Here is a 25,184-nt window from a genome sequence, read left to right as displayed (position 1 = left end):
AGCGAAGTCATGGGCTGGTCTCTGCTTCTTTTCCCTCTTTTTATTTCACACGTCCCTTTCTGTTCATCCCCACCAATAACCCTCCACATTTCTGCCTCTCATCCCCCATCTCCATCCTCTCCTGACTCACACACACACTTGTAGACACACTCCGACTTCATTACACTAACTGAAAAGAATTCCAAATGAACAGAGGAGGGCCACTTCTGGCATCCCATGACTCCAGGCGTGGGTCGAGATTAAATCTTCATTAGGTGTGGTGTATGGAGTGTTTTTTGTTTTGTTTTTTTTTACCTACTGACTTTCTCCCCCACAAGAGGACTTGAATCAGGAACAAATGTCCCACTTTTATTGGTTAATCAGTTTGATGCGGTTGAGGGGGAAGAGTGCTGGACCAGAGAGTGGGGGGGGGGGGGGGGGGGGGGGGGGCATACAAAAGAGGTCCTGGTGCTTATTTTTGTAACAAAGAAACATCTCTTCAGTCTCTTCATCACTTCAGTGTCTTAGTGATATAAGTGAAATTGTAAGTATTTTTTTAATCCATGTAACCTGTCAAGTTGGCAATATGGCCAATTTTCTGAAACATCCGTCATAAAAAAGCTACCTTTGGGATAATCAGCTCCTAGTAGTTGTTGTTATATGTTCAAACAACAAAAGCAATGTTAATGTAGAGGAAGTTGTAAGTTTATCTGGAGGAAAGGTGAATCACAAGTTTTTTGGAGGCTGGAGATTGATGTCAGGGGATTATTTTTTTCTAATCTTTTTTGGAAAAGAGAAGAGAACACAAAGTATTAAAGGTATAAGCTTTTCTTGGCAGCAGCTTCTGAAGATAGAATTGGCTTTTCAAATGACTTTCCAGCGCTGCCGGCGACACTCTACAGAAAGTTCCTGGAGCTATAGGAACAGGCGAGCTGTCGTAAAAATAAGCACTTAGTTGAAGAAGAGCAAAGCTCAGAAAAAAAGAGCCATAAATAAAAAGGAAATTGAAGGGAGAAAAATGTTGGATGAGGGAGGAAGAGCGGAGAGGAGAGTGCTCCCAGGCAAATCCTCGCCAAATAATTCATTTCTGACCTCCTTAGTAAGTAAATTTGCTAAATAAATAAGAGCAGCGCTTGAATGTCAAGAATGGGAGATGCTGCCTGTGGCGCTTTGTCGCTCGCAGTCTTGGCAGTGCTGCGGAGCGCTCTGCTTTCATTAGATGGGCAAAATAAATGGCTTCTGCTCCATCCATCCATCCTGAGCTGTTTGATGTTTGGAAGGAGGGGAGGGGGAAGTAGCTTTTCTCTGGATTTAATATGTTAAAAGCTGTCCTTTTATTTTTTGTGCTAGGTTTATTCTGGTCTATTCTCAGTGCTGTGAGTTTGTGTGTGTGTCAGAGAGAGTGAGCGTGGTGAGTTGAGTCAGGACTTTGGAGGAGCAACGAGCCCAAGCTGCCCTGAGAACAGATTGGGTCCATATATAATTCATAGCCTCCAGCCGATCCACTCCATCCTTCCATCCAGCAGCCGCTCGCTGGCTCTTTTTTCTCTTACTTTCCTCTGCACACACTTAAACACGCACCAATCAGAGGGATCGATAGGGAGTGCCTCTCAGCCGTCACACGGTCCTGCAGTGCCAGCTCTTCAGCTGTCTCGTCCAGTTAGCAGCACTGGGAGGCATCGGCACGGCCTGTCACCACGAATGAAGGACAAAGCCGCTGCCACTTCGAGAGAGAAACCGTCAGCTGGTTGGCTGGCACCTCGTAACCATGGCATCCCCTTGGCAACGGCACCCACCCCACGCGCGAACACAAGGACACGCTCAAACACACTTCAACACACATATTTGAAAGTGGCCTTCTCTGATGCCCTTCACACATGTGGACTGAATAGCAAAACGAGAGACATTGCTGTCTGGGTTTGTGTGAGTGTGTAAATATTTGTGTGGAATTGGGGGAAAGGAAAGAGGCAAAAGAACAGTATGAGAAAACATTTAGATAAAATAGTCAACAAGGGTAAAATGAAATGTTTTTTTATTTAGGCTGGGAAGACCAAACTAAACAATCTATACCAAATCTGAATTTTCTTGAATTTTTACATTTAACTTAGACCATTCTTCTACAGAGCACTTTTTCTTTATTGTTCCTCCTCAGGCTACTCCTAGACAACAAACTGAGAGTGAACTGGCCTCTTGGCGTTTCTATATTTCTTACTGTGTGTGTTAGAGTGTCTGTTCCTTCAGCACAGTCTCCTGGAACAGCAATTACCTCCAGCTCTGGGGCAGCGAGCTGCAAATACGCCCCCCATTGGTCCACCAGGGACTCATACATGCACTACTCAAGCTTCCTCTTGCCTTATTTTCCCCCAACCTTCCCTCTTCTTTTCTTCTTCACCATCCATTTCCATCCTCTTTCCCTTCTCCTTTATCTCTCACTTTCTCTCTCTGCGGCAACAGGATACTCTTCTTTTTCTCCGCTGGCACAAAGGTGCCCAAGAGCAAGATGAATGTGCTGTGCCATCCCCCTCCTCATCCCCTCCACCCCCCAGCTCTGATAGCAGCACATGCATATATTAAGTGTGATTAAACGCTGTGCGGTGCTTCCATCAAGTGCTTTCTAATGGGCTTTTTTATGACATGAATTAGTCATAATGGGAGAGCGCCACAGTCGAAAACCACCAACCACTGTTGTTGTTGTTGATTTGTTTTTTCTCAGCATTCACATGAGAGCTTGTACTTATATTGCTCAAGGTGGGGAAGGGTCATCTTTACAGGATAGATGAGTGAAGGTATTCAGCATCTCTAAACTTATTTTTCCTGATTGGTTCTCTCTGTCAACGGTCTGGGAGTTTCTTTGCAGAATAGCTGTTTTTCTCGCTTGAAAAGGTGCAACAATCAAAAGGTGAATTTATTTCTGTGTCTTGACTCACACGCAGCTTTTTAGGGAACACGTAGGCAGCAAACGAAGAAGTCCATATACCCCCCATTATAGGGAAATTGGGCCAGATAAGCATGGATTTGGTGTGCTTGTTTCTTTGCCATGGAGCTCCCCTGTGCACCACGGCCCCCATAGAGGGATTACATATGTATCATCAGCCGTGCTCTATGACTAATTACATCTGTGAGATGAGATTATGGGGGGGGGGGCTTACCAAGCCAAACCCTCCTCTCAGGCAATGTGTATCGGTTCCAACAGGAGGTATTACATTATGTGTCTGTTTGAGTATGTGAAAGAGAGAAAGATGCCACTTAGGAGAGAACTGACTGACATGTAAATCCGGATAGGATTTTTCTTTGCGTCAACTCTACATCTTGCGTCAGACACACCCCCTTGTATCCTGTCTGCTTTACATCCCTAAATTCTCCATTTACTACTGTTTTGACGTTCTCATTTCTCTGCCTTTTCCTCCTTGAGTTTTCAGATATCGTCTCTTCTCACAGTACATCTTTTTGACTTGGTTGTCCAGGAGATAATCTTGAATCAACAGGAGAAAGACCAAATTGTCCCAAACCAGGTGTTCCCTTTCAGCTCCTGTGTCACTCCCTTGGCCTGCCTTGCATACAATGCTAGACACTGCCAGCAGTCGCACAAACACACACACACATGGACAGATAGTGTTCAGCAGGTTGCAGATAAGCCCCCTGATGTCACTTGTGATGTGACCAACACCATGTGATCAGCCGCCTGAGATAGAGAGGGGAGTCTGAGTGAGGGGAGATGAGCAGCATTGATTTCCGCTGTCACCATGGAAACAAATAATATGATCCTCTCCATAAGTACACCTTAATTAGTTAAATTATGACTTGTGGGATAAGGAGATGGGGGGGGTTGGAGAGAGAAAAAAAAATAAAAATTTTCTCTCTTCTTCATACTCATCCTCGCTCATTCGGAAGAGTTGTTTGTTTGATCAATACATGTCTTTTTCATAGGACTTTCAGATATACATGCTGTTCAGTTTTTCCTTTGCAGTAAAATGTATTTAACTGCTCTTCGCAGTAGCTGTGTTTATGTGTACTTGATCTGCTAATGTTTTTCTCCTCTGTGTGTTGTAGGCAAGGCAACTACCAAGCCCCTGGCATCAGCCAAGTGAGCACTGTCCCCTATAACCAGCCGACAGGCAACAATAGTTCAGCCACAAGCAACGCACAAGGTCCAGGCTACAATATGCCACCTTCAGGTATCTAACTAAAGCCAACTAGTGGGAGTTATTTATTGTTCTGTGTTGTCTAGATGTTGGTTGGATTTTACCTGCAAGCAAGTGGAAGAGATTTTCATTGATATAAATTCTGATACCTGACAAGTAGAAACATTTGGGTGAATTGTCCCAATTGCCGCTCAGTTAAGCCCATTTATACAATTTTCTAAAGCCCACTTCAGAGTAAATATTCAAGAATTACAACCTCAATTGCAGCTAGCTTGGTAAATGTTAGACAATACACTGTCCCACTCAAGATAACCAAGAAATCACAAGGTTGCTGGTTACATTCTCTATCATTTAACTTTTATTTATTTGTTGTATGAGTTTGTCTGTCTGTCTGCAGCATTGTTGCTAAATGCATATCAAAGAAAACTTTAGCTCCCAAAAAGAGATATGGCTTTGATTTGAAACCAAACTGCAGGACAATTAGAAAACAATTAGAGCGCTAATGTTCCTCAAAACTTATCTAGTTTTCCAGTGAGCTAAATACCAAACATAATTAGTTTTCCCATAGTGCTCTAGCACACAAGTACAGAGAAACAAAGAGGGATCTTTCTATTAATAAGAATACAGCTGATACTATGAAAAGGAATCTTAGGGATCTAATGTCATCTTCTAAAAGAAGCCTAACAAAGCCACGTAGGATGTTGTCCGCAAGCATCTCTTGAATGTTAACCTTTCATCCCATGACCTTTTTGAAAATGTGAAAACATGGATGTTTCAACCAAAGTGAGGATGTGCAGCTAGCAGGGTTCAGAGGGTATGCTGTCTTGCATTTATTAAAGTTTTATCTCACTCTTGCTTCATCTTCCTAAAGAAGCAGCCTTTTTCATATTTTCTTTCTCACTGTACTATTTGAGATGAGAAGCCTTGAGAGTGTAAAAAGGAAGAATGTTACATTTCAACTGCAACATCTGACGTTATATAAAGATTGTCAAGCAGCTTTCAGCTCACACAAGAAAATTCACCTTTCTTCAAGGGAGTTATAACAAATTGAGTCGAACACAATACGAAGAAATGACGAGTACTTGTCTGCATTATCCTGTGGTGAAAGCTTAGCTATTGTGAATTTTCTCTTTTTCTGATACAAAAATTCATAAACCTGTGTTCAGGTTCAACAATGGTTCACCCAAGACAATGTAGGTTGTTGTTATAAAAGAACGAAACTCACCTGTTCTCTAACTGCATGTTTTTGACATGTATTGTGAGCTTTTGTGAAAAGTTGGCATGTATATCTTTTAGTGAATGTTTGCTCATTCCTCTTCATTCCCGTTGAAGGGGCCGTTGGACTGTCGGGAGATGGCATAATGAGTCCAGATGGTAAACCGAAAATGGATGTCAAAGAAGATAGCGGCCCAAACAACGAGCCACACAAGCCAAAGGTAATTCCTTAACTACGTTCCTCCTCCTATTTTTCTTTGTAGTTCTCTCCCTCTTTCGTTCTTTTTGTATGGTTTTGTTTTATTATCTAAATGAAGCAAACCAAATCTGATCAGCATATGCTGTCTCAGCACAGTGGGCTCTTTCTCTGTTGTTCTCGCACCATATCTAATGATTTGTTTAACATTTACCATTCCTAATGTTTTCCTCGCCTTGTTTTTGCCCGCAGCACTCTCTTCTTGCTGATGTTTTGGCAGCTCGAGCTGCAATAAAGAGAGAAACACATAAAGAAATAGAGGGCTTGGCATCTGCAGTACACACATGTACAAACATGCATTTAAACAACACAGGGATACCAAGCATATGCACACACACACAAATGTGCACACATGTCTCAATACACAGTGCTGACTTCTCATTTTGACCTACAATAGCAGCTCGGCTTGGTTCGGCTCAGCAACAACAAAACTCTGCTCTTTGCTCTTTTTCTACCCCCTCCCCTTGTTTTTGCCTAACAACCCCTCTTCAACACGTGCACACACATACACACACTTCAATCACAACCACTGCACGTCTTTTCCCTCCAAATCCCTGTCTTTTCTTTTGCTGATTATGGTAGTAGGGCCTTTTGAATTATTTAAGGCAGCCCAAGCAGCCAGAAAGAGATGATCTGTCTGCCGAGGGAGAGTTAAAGATTCAGGAAGAGAGACGGGAAAGAGAGGGGCAGACAGATAAGGTTTTGCTGACATGAGCATTCTGAACACAGACCAGAAGCACTTGTCAAGCTGTTGTTCCCTCTTACTCAGTCTCTTTCACATGCACTCACACACATGCATGTGCGCTAACATGGCTGAATACACAAAGTGGAGTTTGATCTGCATCTATGTTATATATATCACCCAGACAAATACATACACAACATATACAGTATGTGCAATAGCACGCAGTCACAGCTATGCACAATATACATTTCACACTAAAGTACGGTACTTACATTTAGTGCACATCTGCATCATGTGTATTATTGAAAACTTTCTCAACGCAGCTAAACATTAAGGAAAGCCAGAAAAGGCGCTGTGCTTTTAGGAAGCTGTGTTTTGTACCATGTTATATAAGTCCATCTTTAAGAATTAGAAAATAAGTCATGTGAAAGTATTACCAGAAAATAGTTTTTAAAGTATTACTTAAAAATGTGCTTTGATGTCAGTAACATTCATTTTGTGTAACCTTTGAAAAGCATTATACTGTAAATCATACACTGCTTTTCCAAAACAAAACGAAAAGTCACACGCTCTGTTTTGTTGTAGAAAGTTTAGCTTTGATTACGGCACGCATTCATCATAAAATCATTTCATAAAGCTTATGCAGTGTCACAACATTCACTTCCACCCAGAGTTGGAAGAGTTTTCACTGAGTTCTTGTATTGATGATGAGAGAGTCCAAAGATTCTTAATCTGATTAAGGTCTGAACTGTAGTGGCCAATCCATGTGTGGCATTTTAATCAGGAAAAAAATCATTTTTGGGGTCACCTAATGTTTCTGGATCTGGACCTGAGCAACTGAAGCAACCCCAGATCACAAATCTGCCCCAACACGTTTGTACAGTAGGAGCAAGGCAAGATGGATGCAGCGCACTTCATCCACTGCTCTCCTTACCTGAATGCATCCATCACTCTGAAACTGCATAACCTATTTCCATTGCTCCAGAGTCCAATCTGTGTGCTCGCTAGCCAAGTAAAGCCTTTTTTTTTTCAATTAGCCTAACAGAAAAGTGGTTTTCTTAAGGAATAACAGATGTTTTAGTCCAGTTACCTCAACTTGTGTTTGCATTCTGCCTTTGGAAATGCCCATAGATTCGCTATTAAACAGTCCTGTGAGTTCTACTATTGATTTTCCTCGATTTGATTTTACCAAACGTGTAAGTGGTCTCCAGTCACGATCATTCAAGATTTTCTTCCAAACACTTCTTTTTTTTTCAAAGATGATGGCTCACTCTTATTCTTCAAGGTTTTAATGATGCATCAGACAGTTCTTAACCCAGGTTTGATACTAGTAATCTCTTTAGATGTTTTGTTTGCCTGGAGCAGACCAATAATTTTAACCCATCAGAAACAGCGTAACATTTTTTCCACAACCACTGGATAAGTCTTCCAGCACGGTTGTTTAAGGAATGAGAAGCTCCTCACTGCAGCACTTATTGTTAAATAAATTTTTGTGAGATGATACATTTTAATAACTGCTGTACTTTTCCAGTGGGAGGTTCATCTATTTCCTAAGTTTAATTCAGGTGGTGACTGCTTTTGGCTCGACTCTGCATTCTTTAATCCGTATTACTGATATTGCTACTTTCTGAAAAGTTAGGACTAGATATAAACAAAGCTGGAAGCTATGTTTTGCATATCAGTTAAAGCCTATATCAAGTTGAAGCTGTACAAAGGAGACATATGAAATTATGAGAATGCTCATTTTGAACATTTTGAATTTGACATCAACAATGTTTTTTTTTAGAAGTAAAAAACACCACTGTGTTCAAATCATTTATTTTTAAGAGTAAGATGTTTCTAATTCCTACTTGATATGGAATATCAGCTTCTCAATAGTTAAGGCCCTCGTCTCAAATGTTTTCTTTTGGTGACAGGTCTGGAGGACAAGCACGCCACTTTAGTACTCAGACTCCTTTTCAAATGGAGCTATTCTGTTGTAGACTGTGCAGAAAGTGCTTTGATATTGTTTTACTTTTCTTTGAAAAAAAACACTACTAGATGGCAGCATATGTTACTCAAAAATCTGTGTACATCATTCAGCTTCAGTGGTGCTTTCACACATATACAAGTTCCGCAGCTCTATACCATCACAGATGCAGGGTTCGGATGGGCCAGAAAAGGTGGTTGAGTTTCTGTATCATCTTTATTAAGCCTTTTTCTTTGCATGGTAAATTGCACTCCTTTGCATTTTTAGGTTAAGGAATTCTTAAATCTCTGCTCTTAGTTTTTTTACTATAAATGTGTTGCATCAAATTTTTTTCTTTTTTTTCCCGGTTTTAATTTCAGCATTTGGTTTGAATAATTTGTGAATTATAGCATTCTGTACATTTGATAAGTTCACAATAGAACACAGAACATGTTTCATAAGCTGGTTTTATTTTTTTAGACTCAATCTGAAATGTAACCCAGTCAATTGGTGCAGTGGAGTAAAAAAAGGACAATATTTCCCCTGAAATGTTATTTATCTCTCTCCAGCCGCTTCAGGACAGCTACATGAACAATAACAGCAGCAGTGTGTCCCAGCCAGCCACTCCAGGCGGTACACTGCCTGTGCCCTCCCCACTCTCCCCCAGCCCTGCCAGCCTGTCCTCCTACCACGGTGACGACAGCGACAGCATCAGCAGCCCTCCTTGGCCTCTCAAGTCCCCCTCCAGTCCGGTAAGAACTAGAAACCATGTTTGTTTGACAGAAATTACTAATAATGTTTCTGTGTACAATATTTAGATGCAAATATCAAAACAAGCCACTTAAATGGTTTTCCATTTGCTCTCAAGAGGTGTTTATTTTTGCTTGGTCATTCAGCCACAAAGGGACCACTCCAGAATGTGTAAATAAGGGATGAATCTTTAATGATGACTGGGTGAGCAGGTTTTGTGTCGGAAAACAGCAACAGGAAAATATACAGAACACTTTATATGGTCTAATGGAATATATTTTGTATGAATTAACCATATTAGCCTGTAAATTTGTTTAAATCATATGTCCAAACAGCGTTATTGTGCATATATACATAATAGCATACAGTTTTATTATGAGCACAGCAACAACAATGTAATGCAATATATTGTATATAATAAATGTATGTATTGTATAAAATCTCACTCAAACACTAAGTCCCATTTTAAGTCCCATTTTAAGAAGAATGTGTTTCTGCTCTTCTTATTTTCTGTCTTCGTCCTTCACCAGAAAGTCAACCCCAACTCCTCCTCCCTCAGTGGTGAGCGAATCACACGACTGTATGAGCTGGGTGCAGAGCCAGAGAGACGAGCTTGGGTGGAGCGATATCTGACCTTCATGGAGGACCGGGGCACACCTGTTGCTCAACTCCCAGCTGTAGGCAAGAAGCCACTGGACCTCTGGAAGCTCTATATGGCTGTTCGGGAGATAGGAGGCCTCGCCATGGTAACACATAGGAAACAGGATTAAAATTGGGGTGATGGGATAATGTAGGAGATAAAAGATATATAACAGACTTTATGAGAGTGTTTTGTGGAGAACTCCTGGCTCACATGTGGTCCTCCATTTATCCCTCAAACTTAAAAAAATCTGAATGAATCACTTTAAACCTTGGAGGAACATTGTTTTCTAAAATATGACTGAGTGTAGAAGCAATATTCCCACATGCTGTCCACCATTGTCCAGGATACTTTACCTCTTAAAGAGAGTAAATAAGCAAACAAAAAGAACCTGAAATGTAATTGTTATCAGTGTGACTTGTTTTCCCATTATTTGATTCTCACACTCCCTTTAAACTACCTAGGTTAACAAGAACAAGAAGTGGCGGGAGCTGTCCTCCACCCTGAACGTTGGGACGTCCAGCAGCTCTGCAAGCACACTGAAGAAGCAGTACATCCAGTATCTGTTTGCTTATGAGTGTAAGATGGAGAGGGGAGAGGAGCCTCCAGCAGACAGCAACAGTGGCAGCAGCACTGCTGGAGGGGACAACAGGAAGCAGGTCAAGATCCAGCCGCCCTCACCTGGTAAATCCTGATAACAGAGTGATACACTCTCTCCCATCTGTCAGCCGCCAAACAACAGGTGCTGTTGATCAAACTAGATTTGATCTATGATCCTTGCAGCTGTGTCAAAAATCTCCCAGTGAGTAAAGGTGTTGCATTTCCATCCTGGGAGACTGCCAGAAATCTTAGTAAAAATGTTACATCTGCAGATTAATTTTTGTCAGAGCTAGTAGGTATGGCATTATATTTATTAATCTATTTAAGATGTAAATAGCAGAAGATTACATCCTGGATGTACGAAGACTACTTAAAACCCAAGAGAAATTAGTGAAAATTATGAATGTTTTGATGAGGTTATTTGTAGTTTAATGGAGGTGAATTGTGATTTGATCACCTCTTGTACCTCCAACGGGAGACTAGCCTTTATTTGATTACAGCATGTTAGAAGGTTAAGTTATATTGTTCAGGTGCACTACCACAGCACATAGGGCACTTTTTGTTTGTTTGTTACCTGTTCACACCATGTGTCCCTGAGCACAATTATGAAGTGAGAGCGAGTTGGTGCGAAAAGAGAGGTAAGGTCACTTCTCTAATTTGCAGCGGAGATGAGAAAAGTGACCCTTACTTTTAAATAGGACACCAGAGCTCTTCACCTGCCTGAGATACTGCAGATTGCTTTTTTTCTGCAGCATGGAAAAGAGCATCTGCCTTCTTTTGCATTTACACTTACTCATACATAAAGTGCTTGTGGCCACATATACATAAACACATTTAAATGAATTCATGTTCAATCTGTCTCTCAACACTATAATTCCTATTTCAGCCTCTTCTCACTGATTCCAAGGGAGCTCGACAGCTAGATTTCACAACAACTATGTCCACCATAGTATACATTATCGCAGATAGTGTTTGTATCCTGACAGTTGAAAAAGTTAACATTTGCCATGTTTGGTTTGCCTTTTGGATGATGCAGCTAAAGCTAAACACTTGATGCAAGCACCATGACCAACATATTTTCGATTATGCCACTAAAACCATCATGAGCCCTCAGGAGACTTGGTGGATGTCTGTCGCTCTTGTCTTTTCGATGTGCCCTGCACCATCGGGCTCGTTTTTTTGTTTTTTTCAGCTTTTTGGCTGTTCAACTCAGTATCTGAACTCTGCGGTTTTTAATTTTTAATGCATGAAGCTTAAATGTTTAAATGTACAAAATAATCAATAACTTGTTAGTTTTAGTTGAATTACAGGTTTTTTAGCAGTCAAAACACATTAAAACATAAATATGCTGAACATATATGACCAGTAGAACTGTCTTTACAAGGTTTTCTACAAATGCAACTCATACAAGCTATCAGACGAACCTCAATTATCTTTTTTTTCCGAAGGCAAGCTGTGTGTGGTTTACAGACCAACTTTACGGATCGTCTTTGTCTTAGCGTGCATATGTGTAAACCACAGCAGGTCTCGTCCTTAAAGGAATTGAAAAATTGGCAGCCTCTGAACCCGACACTCTTAAGACACATTCAACATATTGTAGCTTGATTTGATTTGTCATGGTCTTGAAGGCCTGAAGTAATGCACTGTGATTATGCATTTCGTTCGACTTTCACCGGCGCTGCAGAATAACCTCAAGTCACATGATATTAAAGCATCACAGGAGCAAGACGGCAGCTGTCAAGCAAGTCAGGTGTTCCAGTTGCTCTCCTTCAGTTGCGCTGATCTGTGACAATATAACTGTCATGGCTGAATCCTTCACCAACATGAAGGATCTGCTTTTTTGTCTTTGTCCAATATCTAATGCTTAAATAGTATTTATAACAAGAAGGGAGACTGCATTTACATCATTACTTTTGATGGATTATTTTAATAGACATATTTAAGCTTTGTTTTTTCTTTGTTACCATACTTACATATTCCAGTTGTAAAATTTTAGGAGAAAATTTGATTAAGAAAAGTCAGCAACACAAGTTCACAAGCTCGAGAAAAAAATCTGATCCAGTTCCTTTTTGTACCTCTATGTTGATCTTCTCCCTGCAAAAACTGCAAACTGCCCTCCTGACACCCTGCCAGCCTATATATAGACTGACAACCTAATGATGTCACTGAGGGAGCCTGTCCAGCGGGCCAATGGGGGTGGCGGGCAGGAAGAGTGTGTGTGTTTATGTGGTGCTGTTGGTGGGGAGTGCAGAGTGATTAATGAGGACTGGAATGTAGAACGTAAACAAACCCGACCTCGCCGTCACCTTTCATTCACAAAACCAGCTCGGCTGACTGCCCCCACCCCCCCCCTTTTTAACCACTACCACCACTCTGGATTATGTCACCCGCTGACACACATGCAGGCTTCCATGTGCACACACATCAAACGTCAGCCTCACGCCTATTACTCGCACACACATTTTTCCCCCTCCTCTGGCATTTTTTTTTCTCCTTCGAAATGTGGAGCAGAGGGCACTTAAGTTCACGCTCCTCTCCACCTTCATACCTCCACTCAGTGTTACAGATCTGTCTGACTTCCAGCCAGCTCTTGAAGAATAGCAAGCTTTTTAACCTTGGCTAACCTCGCTGTTGTTTGCACTTCTCTACGTGTGCATATTCATTTGGTCTGACGTTGGGATATCCCAGGATGTGAAAAATCCCTAAGGCTCACTGAACCGTCTTTGCCCTCTCTCCACCTCTGCTCATCATCATGGTACACCATCTACTCCTGTCTGTCTCTCTTTCTTTCTCTCTGTCTCCTGTGATGTAGAGGCAGGGGGTATCATTGAATAATTCAGAATTAACATGAATTTTTAAAGCTTAAGTCTTACGGGGGCTTTTTTCTGAGGAAATGTGTGGTGTAGGGAAAAAGGCCGCTGAGGCTCTCTCAGGGAAAAGCTTCTCACGCTAAATGCTCATTAGGATACTTTCATATTCTCTCACTGTCTTTGTCATCTTTTAGCTGGAACAGTCCACATTTCTCATTCATTCTGGGAATTTATTTCCCTTGGTTTAATCTGGTTGGGTGTTCTTTGTATGCAAGGCTCTTGTATCTCTCCACTCCTATAATTTCCCAGTCATGTGAACTGAGAAACACCCAGAAACATGGTGTCATAACAAAAGAGCACGCTAACCCAGTTTCAACCCCAGACAGATTCACAATTTCAACAAACGTTTTTTTATTGTTTGTTTGTTTTTTCTCTGGGAGGCTTTTGACAGCACAAGCCTTTCCAAGCTCTTCACTCATTTTTAGGCCACGTTTTCTGGAATATCAACTTGTGCATCTTTTGATTTCACCCTCTTTGTGCATGTGCACACAAATTTTCTTACATGTGCCCTCATGATTAGCCCACTGCATGAACTTCTCATCAAGTCTATGGCATACCAAAAAAAAAAGAAGAAAAAAAGCCAGCTAAACCATCTTCAAACAGCTTCCAAATTAAGAGCTGCGTGGGCAATTTCCTCTGAGAGAAATACTTCCCTACTCCCCACTGTTCCCTCTCCTTCTTCCTCCTCTTCCTCCACTGGCCCTTCTTCAACCGTCCCTCTGTTCACATTTTCTCTGCCCTCGTGTTTTGTGTTTGCTCGGGCTCAGTTCTCATGTTGGGCATCACTGTGAGTGCTTTGGACTTAAGCCCATGGTTATCTCCCAAATACAGCACCTCACTGTGGTGAAATCCTACTTTGGCCTCCCTAACTCAAACCAGCTTCAACATCACAGCAGAGGATGTTGGGGAGCCCTACGGTTTGAATGTGTAACACTTTAGCGAAAAGTCAGTGACTCATCCAGATTTAGGCATAACACCTCTTCTCTCTCGCAGCTAATTCAGGCGGCTCTCTCCAAGGCCCACAGACACCCCAGTCGTCTGGCAGCAGCTCTACAGCAGAAGCAGCGGGCGACCTGAAACCTCCCACACCTGCCACCACCCCACTGGGACAGGTCACACCACTGCCTCCCAACAGGTACCACACAGACACTTCTGATTCTGCTGCTTTACTGGTACTACTGTTAACTGTCACTTCCTCTACCAATTCAGCCACTTAAGCATTATTGTCACTTCATTAGCTGGCATTAGTTTTTTTTTAAAAACAAGTCGTCTCTGTGTAAATAACAGTGTCACTCAATACGAATAGTGTAAAGAAAAATTTAGTGAATAGATGTATAAACATAAAATATTAAACATTTCATTAAAAAAGACAACTATAGTTTAGTGAAGCAAAATTAAAAAAGCTTAAAGGCAAAGATCTTTTTGTAAGGATGTCTATGTTTAGGTGAATTCAGATAAGCGGGATTTTCTGGGTTTTTTTCTTTTCTTTTTTTTTTAAACTTCTTCCTCGTCTTCCTCCTTCATCTCCGCTGATTTTAATTATAAACCATGACAGCTGTGTTTGCAGAGCCTGGCAGGGGAGTAAAAGCCCTTTGTTTGCTTTCTTTGTGATATAATGTGAGAAGTAATATTCATGTCTAACAAGTGTAGTTTAACCACTGCAATGCCATATTTGGAGTATATTTGGAGTATCAGCGTTGGTAAGACACTTGCAAACCACAACTAAGTATAGTATTTAGTTAAATTTAGTTAAGTATTGGGAGAATTTCTGTTTCGTTTTGCTTTGTACTTTTACTCTACTCTATTTTAAGATGCATGTTTTTTCATTTTGCTGATGCATGTAAGAAATTAGTAAATTAATACACATTTATTCACTACTTGGCCAAAATGTTTCACACTATGTGACTATGTCACCAATATCTTGTATTTATGATGGCGAAGTCGGATGCTGCGTAAAGTATTCTCCTGCACATCCCAAATATCCTCAGTGGGGTCATGGTCTGGACTCTGTGGTGGCCAATCCATGGGTGAAAATGACGCTGCATGATGGGTGCAGCACTTTATCCGCCACTCTTCTTGCTGTGATGCCACCATCTCTCTGAACAACTTAAACTAGGACTCATCAGACTACATGACCTTTTTCCATTGCTCCAGAGTTCAGTCTTTAAGATCTGTAGCAAGTCTTTTTTCATCCAGCCTCACTGAGAGGTGGTTTTCTTAAGGCTGTCTCAGCGTTTTAGTCCCAGTACCTTTAGCTGACTTCACATTGTATGAGTTAAAAGGTTCTCACTGTCACTATTAAACATTGCTGTGAGCTCTACTGTTGATTTTCTTCGATTTGAAAACAACAAAGTAAAAAGTCTAAATTGTCTCCAATCACAATCATGCAACAGTTTCTTCCGATTACACATTTCTTCCTCAAAGATGATGGTTCACCACTATCCTTCCAGGTTTTAATGACTGGACAGTTGGGCAGTTATTAACCAGTTTTAGTAGTTTCAGCTATCACCCTAGTTGTTTGATGCAGAGCAATGATTTGACCCTTCTGAAACAGAGTAACACCTTTTCCACAACCACAGGATTTGTCTTCCTACTTGGTAGCTTGAAAGAATACTGCAGGAGAGTACAATGTACATTTATTTAAGGTTTTAACAGTAACTCATTAATTCCTGGCATTAATAGTGTTTATTGACTCATCTGGTGTTGCATTTTTTTACCTCTTTGCAGTTACTTTTAAGATCAAGGTTTTGCAAGTGCAGATTGTAATCTATTGTTTGTTGTGAATTTAACTACCCAGCAGTCATTAGATTTTACTACTACTCCAGCATCTTTGTATTTCATATCAAGATGAATTATTCAAACACTAAAATCACAACATAAAATTGTTCTTTTCCCCAAAAGTAAAAGCAAAATATTCAAAATATAAATCCCACCCATAACATTACACCCATGATTTCAGTATGTTTAGTCCATGGTGTGCACCTCCCTCACACTACTTCCTCTTCTTTTCCTCGTTTGTCCAGGAGCAGCGTGAGCATACAGGACCCCTTCTCAGAGGTGAGCGACCCAGCCTTTCAGAAGCGGGCTACCCCCCTCCCCCCCTCAGCTTCCTACCAGCAGGGCCTCGGCGTGCCTGACATGATGATGAGGATGCAGTACGAGGCCAAGGACCCCTTTGCCGGGATGAGAAAAAGTGAGTGAGGCACCTGCTGTGACACCTCTCCACCAAAAAGTCCATTTGTAAACTTGTTTTCCCAATTTCAGATTTTTTTTTCTTTGCGACATACATTAGGTTTTTTGAGCAAGACACAATGAGAAAACATTTTAAACATCTGTTATTTTCTATTCAACAAACTTGCATGAATCAAGATATAAATTTGGCTCTTTCTCAAAAAGCCATTTTTCTGTCATCGGTCTCATTGGTCTAATTCACTGTCAAGTCACCATGTCGTCCCAGATTGGAACAGATGTGTGTTTTTTTACCACTAGAACCATGAAAGGAGATGAGAACTGTTTGTTACACCACACATCCCTTTATCAAACACACACCAGCCCATCTCATCTTCTTGTAGCTTAGCCTTTGTCTCATCCTTACATCGCTCATCCTTTTCATCCTCCTTGTTTTCAATCTTTCATCCTTTCCACCCCGCTGAGACGCACCTGTTTCGACCAAGTCATGCAGTTTAGTTTTCAGTACAAACAGTAGTTTTGAAAAGAATGGCGGTTCCTCTGATGACTTTAGAGAATGGAGTCTGAATGAATAATATGGTGGATGGTTGCTGCATAATAACACTAACATCCTCAAACAATAGGTCTAATCACAGAGAGTGGTGAATATTCATAGAGGAATGCTGCCACCTGCTGGTATTCTGATAATAAAGGGCACATTTAAGACTGTGTATTATTTTCCACACTAGTATGTGGTATTTTGAGATGCATTCAGCGTTTTTGCTTTCCTGTTCCACAGTGGCAGGAGCTGATCCCTATATACCAAGCCAGATGCCCAGTGCTAACATGCAGGATATGTATGGTCGGCCCCCATCTTCCCTGAGCATGAACCAAAGGTCACAGTATCCATATGGGCCAGGTTACGACCGGAGGTATGAAAACACTTAGAGATAGTGATGAATATTAAATAATTTGTCATCTCTACTTAGTATTGACCAATGAGTGTATGAAATAAGTCATGTCAGTGAAGCATGAAGAGCACTGTCCTGTTTAATCTCCAGACCAGACCATATGATGGGGATGGAGGGGACCATGGGCCCCCCTGGGAGTCAAAACAACTTGGGTCCTTCCAACAGTGAAGGCAGCATGTACTCCCCCAGCAGATACCCTTCTCAGCAGAGGTCAGCACTCTCACATGTGCATGTGTGTGTGTTTGCGAAAAAGTCTAAAATAGAATCCGTCTCAATGAGGGTCTGCTGGCAGCCAGTCTGTGAGTCATGCCCCCTTTCTGCTTTCTTTTCTTTATTTCAGACATGAGGGCTATAGTCAGCAGTATCCCAGCATGCCATATGGGATGCATCCATCTGGGATGTACCCACAGCAACAGGTGAGAAGCAGCTCATCTGTTTGTACTCAGTGCTGTTAACCTCAGCTTCAAGATGGAAATCTTATAAATCATCTGTTTTCAAGCCTCTTAACCTGTTATGTTGTATTGACTGAACCTTGCATAAGACATTTTCAGCAAGACGTTACACTATTAAGGCAAATCTCAGAGTTCATCCAAAAGATCATACAACCTTGACTCCAAAAATGTTGTGCTGAGTAAAATGTAAATAAAAACAAAAAGAATTCATTTGCAAATCATAGATATCAATAATGTATTTTACAGTAAAATACAGAAATCATTTCAAATGTTAACAGTGAGAGAATGTATTATTTCATGACAAAAATGAGCCGGTGACATTCTCCTTAGATTAATTGTTTGCTCTATAAAAATGTCATGGATGGTGAGAAATCAAAATGCGTGCGCTGTAACGTTCTATTAAAATAGCTAAAATTTTCCTGTTAGCTGACTAATGTTTCAATTGTTAGGGATGATTGTGGGCTGAAACCAATGTTAGAAAAAGTAATATGGCCAATACCGGTTGTTTTGCCATTTTTTTCTTCCTTTATAATCAATGAAACAATATAACATACATCATAAAAAAATAACTGAACAGTGTCTCAGCCCTTACTATCTTTGAACATGCACAAATCCTTTCAGACAAAGGTATTAACCAACCTTTATTGTAACCTTTCACATCAGAAAAATCCTTTTCAGTACTTGATTGACCAAACACAAACGTTCATGTGACAAATAAATTGCCTGTTATTGAATAAGGCTGCCACCTATTGGACGCTTTCTGAACCTGCAGCTGCAGGCTCGTCCTGTCAGTTTCAGGACAAAGTCAATGCAACTTCAGATAAGCATCTGGTGCTGCCATCGGTTTATGTAATCCTTTTTGCCAATAGGTTGATTGCTGTCAACAAGCTGAATATTGGTGGATGGGGATGTTAAGTCGATATATAAATCGTTGTTTTTAAAAAGTTTTTCTTATGCATTATAGATACAGTCCTAATTTGCAAAGTCAGTAGTAACCACAGCTATCAGATAAATATAGTGAAGTTAGAAATACCAATATTGCTGTCGAGATGTCGTGGTACAGTAGGAGAAGGAAGAAACACAACAAGAAAAGACTGTAAAGTTTACCTCTTGGGTAAATGTAAAGTACTGCGACATGCTAAAAGTAATGCTTTGTCCCAGCAGGGCTACAAACGGCCAATGGATGGAATGTATGGCCCTCCCCCCAAAAGACATGAGAGCGACATGTACGCCATGCAGTACACCAACCAGCAATCGGACATATATAACCATTATGGAGGTGGGTACTCGGGCCCTGAACATAGACCGATCCAGGGACAGTTCCCCTATCCCTACCACCGCGACCGTATGGCTCCTTCTGGCCAAAGCCAGCACAGTATGATGGGTGGTCCCACCCCTAATCACACTGCTGATGGGCCCAACATGTGGCCTTCAAGAACAGATCTCGGCTATCCCTACCCCAACAGACAGGGGCCGCCGTCACAAATGCCCCCATATGGCTCTATTTGCAGAGATGACATGGACGGTCGGCCCGGACAGGAGCAGTGGCACCGCCAGTCTCCCTATCTGTCATCATTAGGTGGAATCCCACCTATGTCTTCACGCCAGCCATCATCATATTCCAACTCCCCATCCATGGCCAACCATCTGCCCAGAGCACCCAGCCCAGGGGCCTTCCAGCGCTCCATGGACTCTCGAATGTCCCCCAGCAAAATACCGTTCATGTCACCTATGAAGATGCCTAAGCCTGGGATGGCCATGATGGGCTCACAGAGCAGTGGACCCATTGGTCAGTTTCCTCCTAACCTGAGGAGGGACCTTAATTACCCACCGGGGTCGGTGGAAGCCATCATGCCGATTCTTAAGCCTCGACGCAAGCTCACCTCCAAGGACAGTGGTACGATAGACCATCACTTTACTAATTGTATTAATTAATTGAGAATTAAGATGCATTGCATATTGTTAAAATCTAGTTGTGCATTTAGCTGGCAAGCTTAAGCTTGGAAATATTTTATCACATAAATGAGCACCATGTTAACTGTTTTCCAGATAGCACCAACCAACATGAAGTCAATTTTATGAAAGAAATTATCAACTTTGTTAAGTGTCCCTTTTATGAGTTTATCTGATCACTGTTTTTTTAACAAACTTCCCACTGTTTCATCCCAAGGAACGCCTGAGGCCTGGCGCGTGATGATGTCTCTGAAGTCTGGCCTGCTGGCTGAGAGCACGTGGGCTTTAGACACCATCAACATCCTGCTGTATGACGACAACACTGTGGCTTCCTTTAACCTGTCCCAGGTAAAATCAGTCTGATCTCTCAATCTCACCAATGTCTGATAAAGCAGATAAAGCCTACCAAATCTAGATCAGAACAATTATGTCATTATGACTTTTATCTGTCAGATTTGGGATATCATAACAAGTAACTGGAATTTTTACATATCCTGTCGTGTTGTTATTCTTGGTTTACATTCACTATTGGGAATTACATAACAACAAATGTTTGGGGTGTTTTTTTTCTCAAAAAGGTGGTGCTGATTATATTTTACCTTTGTTTGACCAGTTGCCTGGATTCCTTGAGCTCATTGTGGAGTACTTCCGCCGCTGCCTGATTGAGATCTTTGGCATCTTGGAAGAATTTGAGGTGGGGACTATGGCTCTGAAAAGCCTTGATGATCCTGATTCTACCCACGAAGAAGGGCTCACCCCAGACCAGGAAACAAACTCTACTGCATTAACTGGACCTGAATCTTCCCTGGCAGCAGAGACTCAGATGGATCAAACAGGAGACACCAAGGAGGAATCTCCACCTGTCACTGTAGAGCCAGGAGAGGAGCACAAGGAGAAGGAGGATTCAGATGTGAACATGAAAAAAGACAACAGTGAAGAAGAAAAAGAAAGAAAAGAAGGGGCGGTAGAGGGGGGGAAAGAAAGTAAAAAGGAGTGTGTAGATAAGCCACCTGCAGATTTAGAACCTAAGCCCAAACAAGCCAGCAAATATGATAAACTCCCCATCAGGATTGTGCACAAAGAGGAGCTGATTGAAGACATGACCGAGCACTTAGGTTATGTCACTGAGTTTGCTAGTGGGCTGCTGCACTGGCAGGCAGGTGGAGGCGACTCCACCGCACACATTCAAACACACTTTGAAACACGGCACGAACCCCCTCCCAGGGCAGATGAAAACAAAATGAACGACAACAAACAGGAAAGGAAGGCAGATGACAAAAATGAGCAGCCCTTGAAACATATCACTGCAACTATTGATGATGTTTTGTGTGCCAGGGTTGACGCCCTCTCCTATGCGCACCCTGCACGCTCCCTGCCATCGTACCCCTTCAGGGTGCATCCGGATGGGAAAAGGGACCACATCACCCTGCTGGAGGACGAGCCCCACTGCTTGGACGAGGCTCCACTCTGCACAACCTCTGCCTGGCAGGACTCACTGTCCAAGCGGTGCCTCTGCGTGTCCAACATCGTCCGCAGTTTGTCCTTTATCCCTGGAAACGATTTGGACATGTCACGCCACGCTGCTCTGGTTCTTCTTCTGGGCAGGCTGCTCCTGCTGCACCACCTGCACCCGGAGCGGAACCGGTCATCCCCGAGCTACCAGAGAGACGAGCAGCAGGAACGGGGGCTGTCGAGTAGAAAAGAGGAGTGGTGGTGGGAGTGTCTGAGTCTGCTCAGAGAGAATGCCATGGTCACGCTTGCAAACATCGCAGGCCACTTGGATCTCTCCCCCTACCCAGACACTATCTGCCTCCCCATCCTGGATGGCCTTCTCCACTGGATGGTTTGCCCATCGGCCGAAGCCCAGGACCCCTTTCCTTCAGCCGCACCCCACTCCCAGCTCACTCCACAGAGGCTGGTGTTGGAGTGCCTCTGCAAGCTGAGTATCCAGGACGGCAACGTGGACCTCCTGCTGGCCACGCCGCCTTTCAGCAGACAGGAGAAACTCTTCACGGTCTTGGTGCGCTATGTGGGTCAGAGGAAGGCGCAGGTGTACAGAGAAATGGCAGTGGCTGTCCTCTCCAACCTGGCCCAGGGAGACCCCACAGCAGCACGAGCCATCGCCATGCAAAAGGGCAGTGTGGCTAATTTGGTAGGCTTCTTGGAAGATGGTGTCACCATGGCACAGTACCAGCAAAACCCTCACAGCTTGCTGCACATGGGACACCCTCCTATGGATCCACCGAGTATAAATATGATGTGCAGAGCAGCCAAAGGCCTGTTGGCTATGGCTAAAGTGGAGGAGAACAAGACAGAATTTGTACTGTATGAAAGCAGATTATTAGACATCTCCATTTCCTCGGTGCTCAACGCGGGAGTTGTTGCCATCATTTGCCAAGTTCTGTTTCACTTAGGGAAATTATGACAGGAGGAGAGGCAGGACTGGCACGGCAGACACTGAGGCTAACAAGATATCTTTTACTTTCTATTTTTATTTATCAAAATGACAGAAAATGTTTGTGTTTTTTTAAAAGAAATATCCACATAAACAAAATATCTATATATGTATAGCGTCTGGACCCTGTTAAAAAAAATGGGTTTGAGATTTGAAAGCTCATTTTAATATAAATATTTAATACCTGCTGGTGTTGGATTGTTTTGTTTGATATTTTGTTTGTTTTTGTTATTGTTTGTTTACTTTTTCAGCCAAAGCTGCCACCAGATTTTGGTGCTGAATTGCGTGGTTCCTTTTGAGTCAATGAGATGTTTTTCAGTTTTATAAATGCCAATATGCTCATCAACATTTTGTTAATGGAGAGTATTTATTTAAAATGTGACACTGTACAGTACTTTGAAGTTTTTTTGCCAACATTTGTGGGAGGGTCAAAAAAAAAGGAAGAAAAAGAAGAAAAAGAACACTGACTTTTTAAATTGAAATGTATATGTCTCGTCGCTGGAAGATAAATTGTGCAATAGGACCAGAGCAAGTAGTCCCTTTTGAAAACAGGAGGATGTGAATTTTCAGACACCTGCAGTGTGTGCTTCAGGCCACAAGGAGGCAGCATTGTACCAGCCAATCAACAAAAAACAAGCGCATCAAAAGAAGTTTATGAATCATAGCCTCAATGACTCTCACAAACAGACTTTGTGTTTCCAGAACATTTATGTTATGTCTGTATTTTTTCATCACTGTGTATATAAACTTTTGTGCAATGGACGCACATGATTCTTTCAGTCCCTATCAAGCATAGCAGGAGATGGGGCGTTCTGATTATTATAAGAAATGCTTTTATTGTTGGTAAAATTTGGTATTGTTATTATACATATTTTGTTAATGGGGTCAAATATTTGAACATGGCAGATGTACCTGATGTTTCAATGTAAAAATTCCTGTATGCATTGTATAATAGCTGAGAAAACAATCGCTTTGGTAATCAAATGTGGAAGTGCCAGGGTGAGAGGATGAATAAGGTTACATGAGAAAACTGAAAATATTTCTGTTTGTTACTGTCCTCCATTCATGTCAATGGACATATTTTTGAATTTGCATAACACGCTAAAAGAAATATGTGAAAAGAACCTGTTCTGAAAGCTCAATGTAAAATTTGCCTTTTTTCGTATGACTCCGTGTCTTTTATTCCGTATACACATTTATACTCTGTGCTGCACATGTCACAAATAAATGTACGATGAACATCGTTAAACACTGGAGACGTTGCATTATGTCCAGACAATCTTAGGCCAATAAAACAAACATCAACTGCTTACCTGGGCTGTCTTTTGTTGATTTCATTGATGACAGTTTCATCAGAACAAGGACTGGCTTTTCCGGCCTCAAAGTGTTATTGGACTGAAATGTAAGAGTCATGAGGATGCGTGACAAGACAAACCGATTGTGTTCTGTGAGACAGATTGTTTTGTTCGAGTATGACAACCCAGAGGTCTATAATGCCCTTTGAAAATGTTACGTCTAGAAGTTACCCTCAAAGAGAACACATTTGATGAAGGATTTCAGTCATTTAAAGAGCATGGTAATAAGTCCTGTCTGGGAACATGAAATAGAGGTTGTTTGACTGATAGCTTATTCTCTCGCTGATTTAAGGAGGAACTCTTCGTGTGTGATGCATTGCAAAACCTGGCATTACTCCTTTTCAGCTACAATGTGAAACTGGGTCATGTTTGAGAGTTTCTCACACTCATTAGTGAAAGGAAACCTTGAAGGCATTTATTGCACCGTTAGAGATTTTTACAGCGATGAAATTCTGCGGTCTCCATGGTAACAGTTTGTTTCTTGCTGTCCTGATTTGCATAAATGTTATTGTTTTAATACGTTCCGTCTCACAAATTTAGCACACTGATCATTTCAAGCCAAGGAAGATGTTCTGCTGCATTTTGGGTGACTTTGTTTTATTGACTGCAAACTAACTGGACATCACCTGAATGTTGATCCTTTCTGTTAATGAACTGAACTTTGTGTAAGGTAGATGCATCATTTCTGATTACACTTTTTGGAGACCAACAATGGCAAAGAAGAGCAGTACTCTTTCTTCCTCCTGTTTAGGCAGGCTCTTCTCCAGTTCTTTGGAGATGAAGTTGGCAGATTTCAAATGAAATGCTAACTCATTTGGCCAAACCCATTTACTGATCACTTGGGATGATGTTTTCATGCTGCTGTCTCGGTCACAGCTGCATCATTTTTATTGCTGTTCTCATGCAGCCCAACATAAAACAGTTGGTATCCTTTTTGCAACAATCCAAGTAAAGTGAACATAACATTCATCCAGTGCCATCCCAAAGGAGGACTTAAGTATGAGTAGATAAGTAAAAGAAAAAAAATGCAACACAAGGAAAATCTGAGGGCTACTTGGCTGCTAATTCTTGTCAAACAAAGACTGCATCAACCATGATAGCCTTATTCTAGAAAATAACATGGAACCTTCTCCTTTTTAGATAGTTTCTGCTCGTGAGAATAAGGACCTTGATTTAACAAAACAGAAGATATTTTTGTTACTGTTAATCTTGTTTTGTGTTTCTCCTGCATTTATTTACAGCGTTTCATGCTAAATGCACAGATTTTGGCTTTGGTGTCTTATTGTTTCTGCCACTCTCTTATCATCTGCAGTCCTGATTCATCCATGTCTGTGTACAAAGGAACATGTTCAATATATAAATCCATCTTTTTTTACTTAGTTTTGATTGAAAACCCCACTTTGTATTTGACAATTACAACGGCAGCTTCATGTACAACTCGAGAAGGACAGCAACTAGTCCCGTGTTAGATTTCTCAGTATCAAATCAAAAGTAATGCTATTATCATAAATGTTTGGCACATTTTTTTATATTATATTTTGACATTTTTCTTATGATTAAATATCCAATCTATAGTTTATTATAATTATTAGAATGTTTCTTATTGCAGATGGCTGCTTGCCCATGAAGGCTCAAAGATTTATCTTTTATTGAAGCTATGCAAATGCTGCTTTTAGAAAAATTGGTCTTATCGACTCACTTATACTTCAGTATCAGACTAAATCATTTTTTTAAAACATTTTTTT

At 41.4% G+C, this 25,184-nt stretch overlaps 1 protein-coding gene across 4 annotated transcripts in view; it reads left to right on the top strand.

Moving 5' to 3' along the window:
- Positions 1–23,396, top strand: part of LOC140269880 (AT-rich interactive domain-containing protein 1B-like) — a 166,003-nt gene extending 142,607 nt beyond the window's left edge. For 3 of the 4 annotated variants that reach the window (XM_072364891.1, XM_072364892.1, XM_072364889.1), the window contains 13 exons: positions 4,030–4,154; positions 5,454–5,557; positions 8,795–8,977; positions 9,506–9,721; positions 10,080–10,299; positions 14,079–14,220; positions 16,109–16,278; positions 17,053–17,185; positions 17,315–17,434; positions 17,565–17,640; positions 18,838–19,573; positions 19,847–19,977; positions 20,243–23,396. In XM_072364891.1, the coding sequence (XP_072220992.1) occupies positions 4,030–4,154; positions 5,454–5,557; positions 8,795–8,977; positions 9,506–9,721; positions 10,080–10,299; positions 14,079–14,220; positions 16,109–16,278; positions 17,053–17,185; positions 17,315–17,434; positions 17,565–17,640; positions 18,838–19,573; positions 19,847–19,977; positions 20,243–22,054 (4,168 nt within the window). In that variant the 3' untranslated portion in view covers positions 22,055–23,396. The remainder of the gene's footprint in view (positions 1–4,029; positions 4,155–5,453; positions 5,558–8,794; positions 8,978–9,505; positions 9,722–10,079; positions 10,300–14,078; positions 14,221–16,108; positions 16,279–17,052; positions 17,186–17,314; positions 17,435–17,564; positions 17,641–18,837; positions 19,574–19,846; positions 19,978–20,242) is intronic. The other variant, XM_072364890.1, reaches the window with a different exon arrangement.
- The last annotated feature ends 1,788 nt before the right edge of the window (positions 23,397–25,184 follow it).

Source organism: Leuresthes tenuis, unplaced genomic scaffold (assembly GCF_036924035.1).
Source record: "Leuresthes tenuis unplaced genomic scaffold, fLeuTen1.0.hap1 SCAF_15, whole genome shotgun sequence".
In the NCBI taxonomy this organism is placed as follows: domain Eukaryota; kingdom Metazoa; phylum Chordata; class Actinopteri; order Atheriniformes; family Atherinopsidae; genus Leuresthes; species Leuresthes tenuis.
Note: the sequence above shows the minus strand (reverse complement) of the source record. Positions and strands in the feature narration are given on the sequence as shown.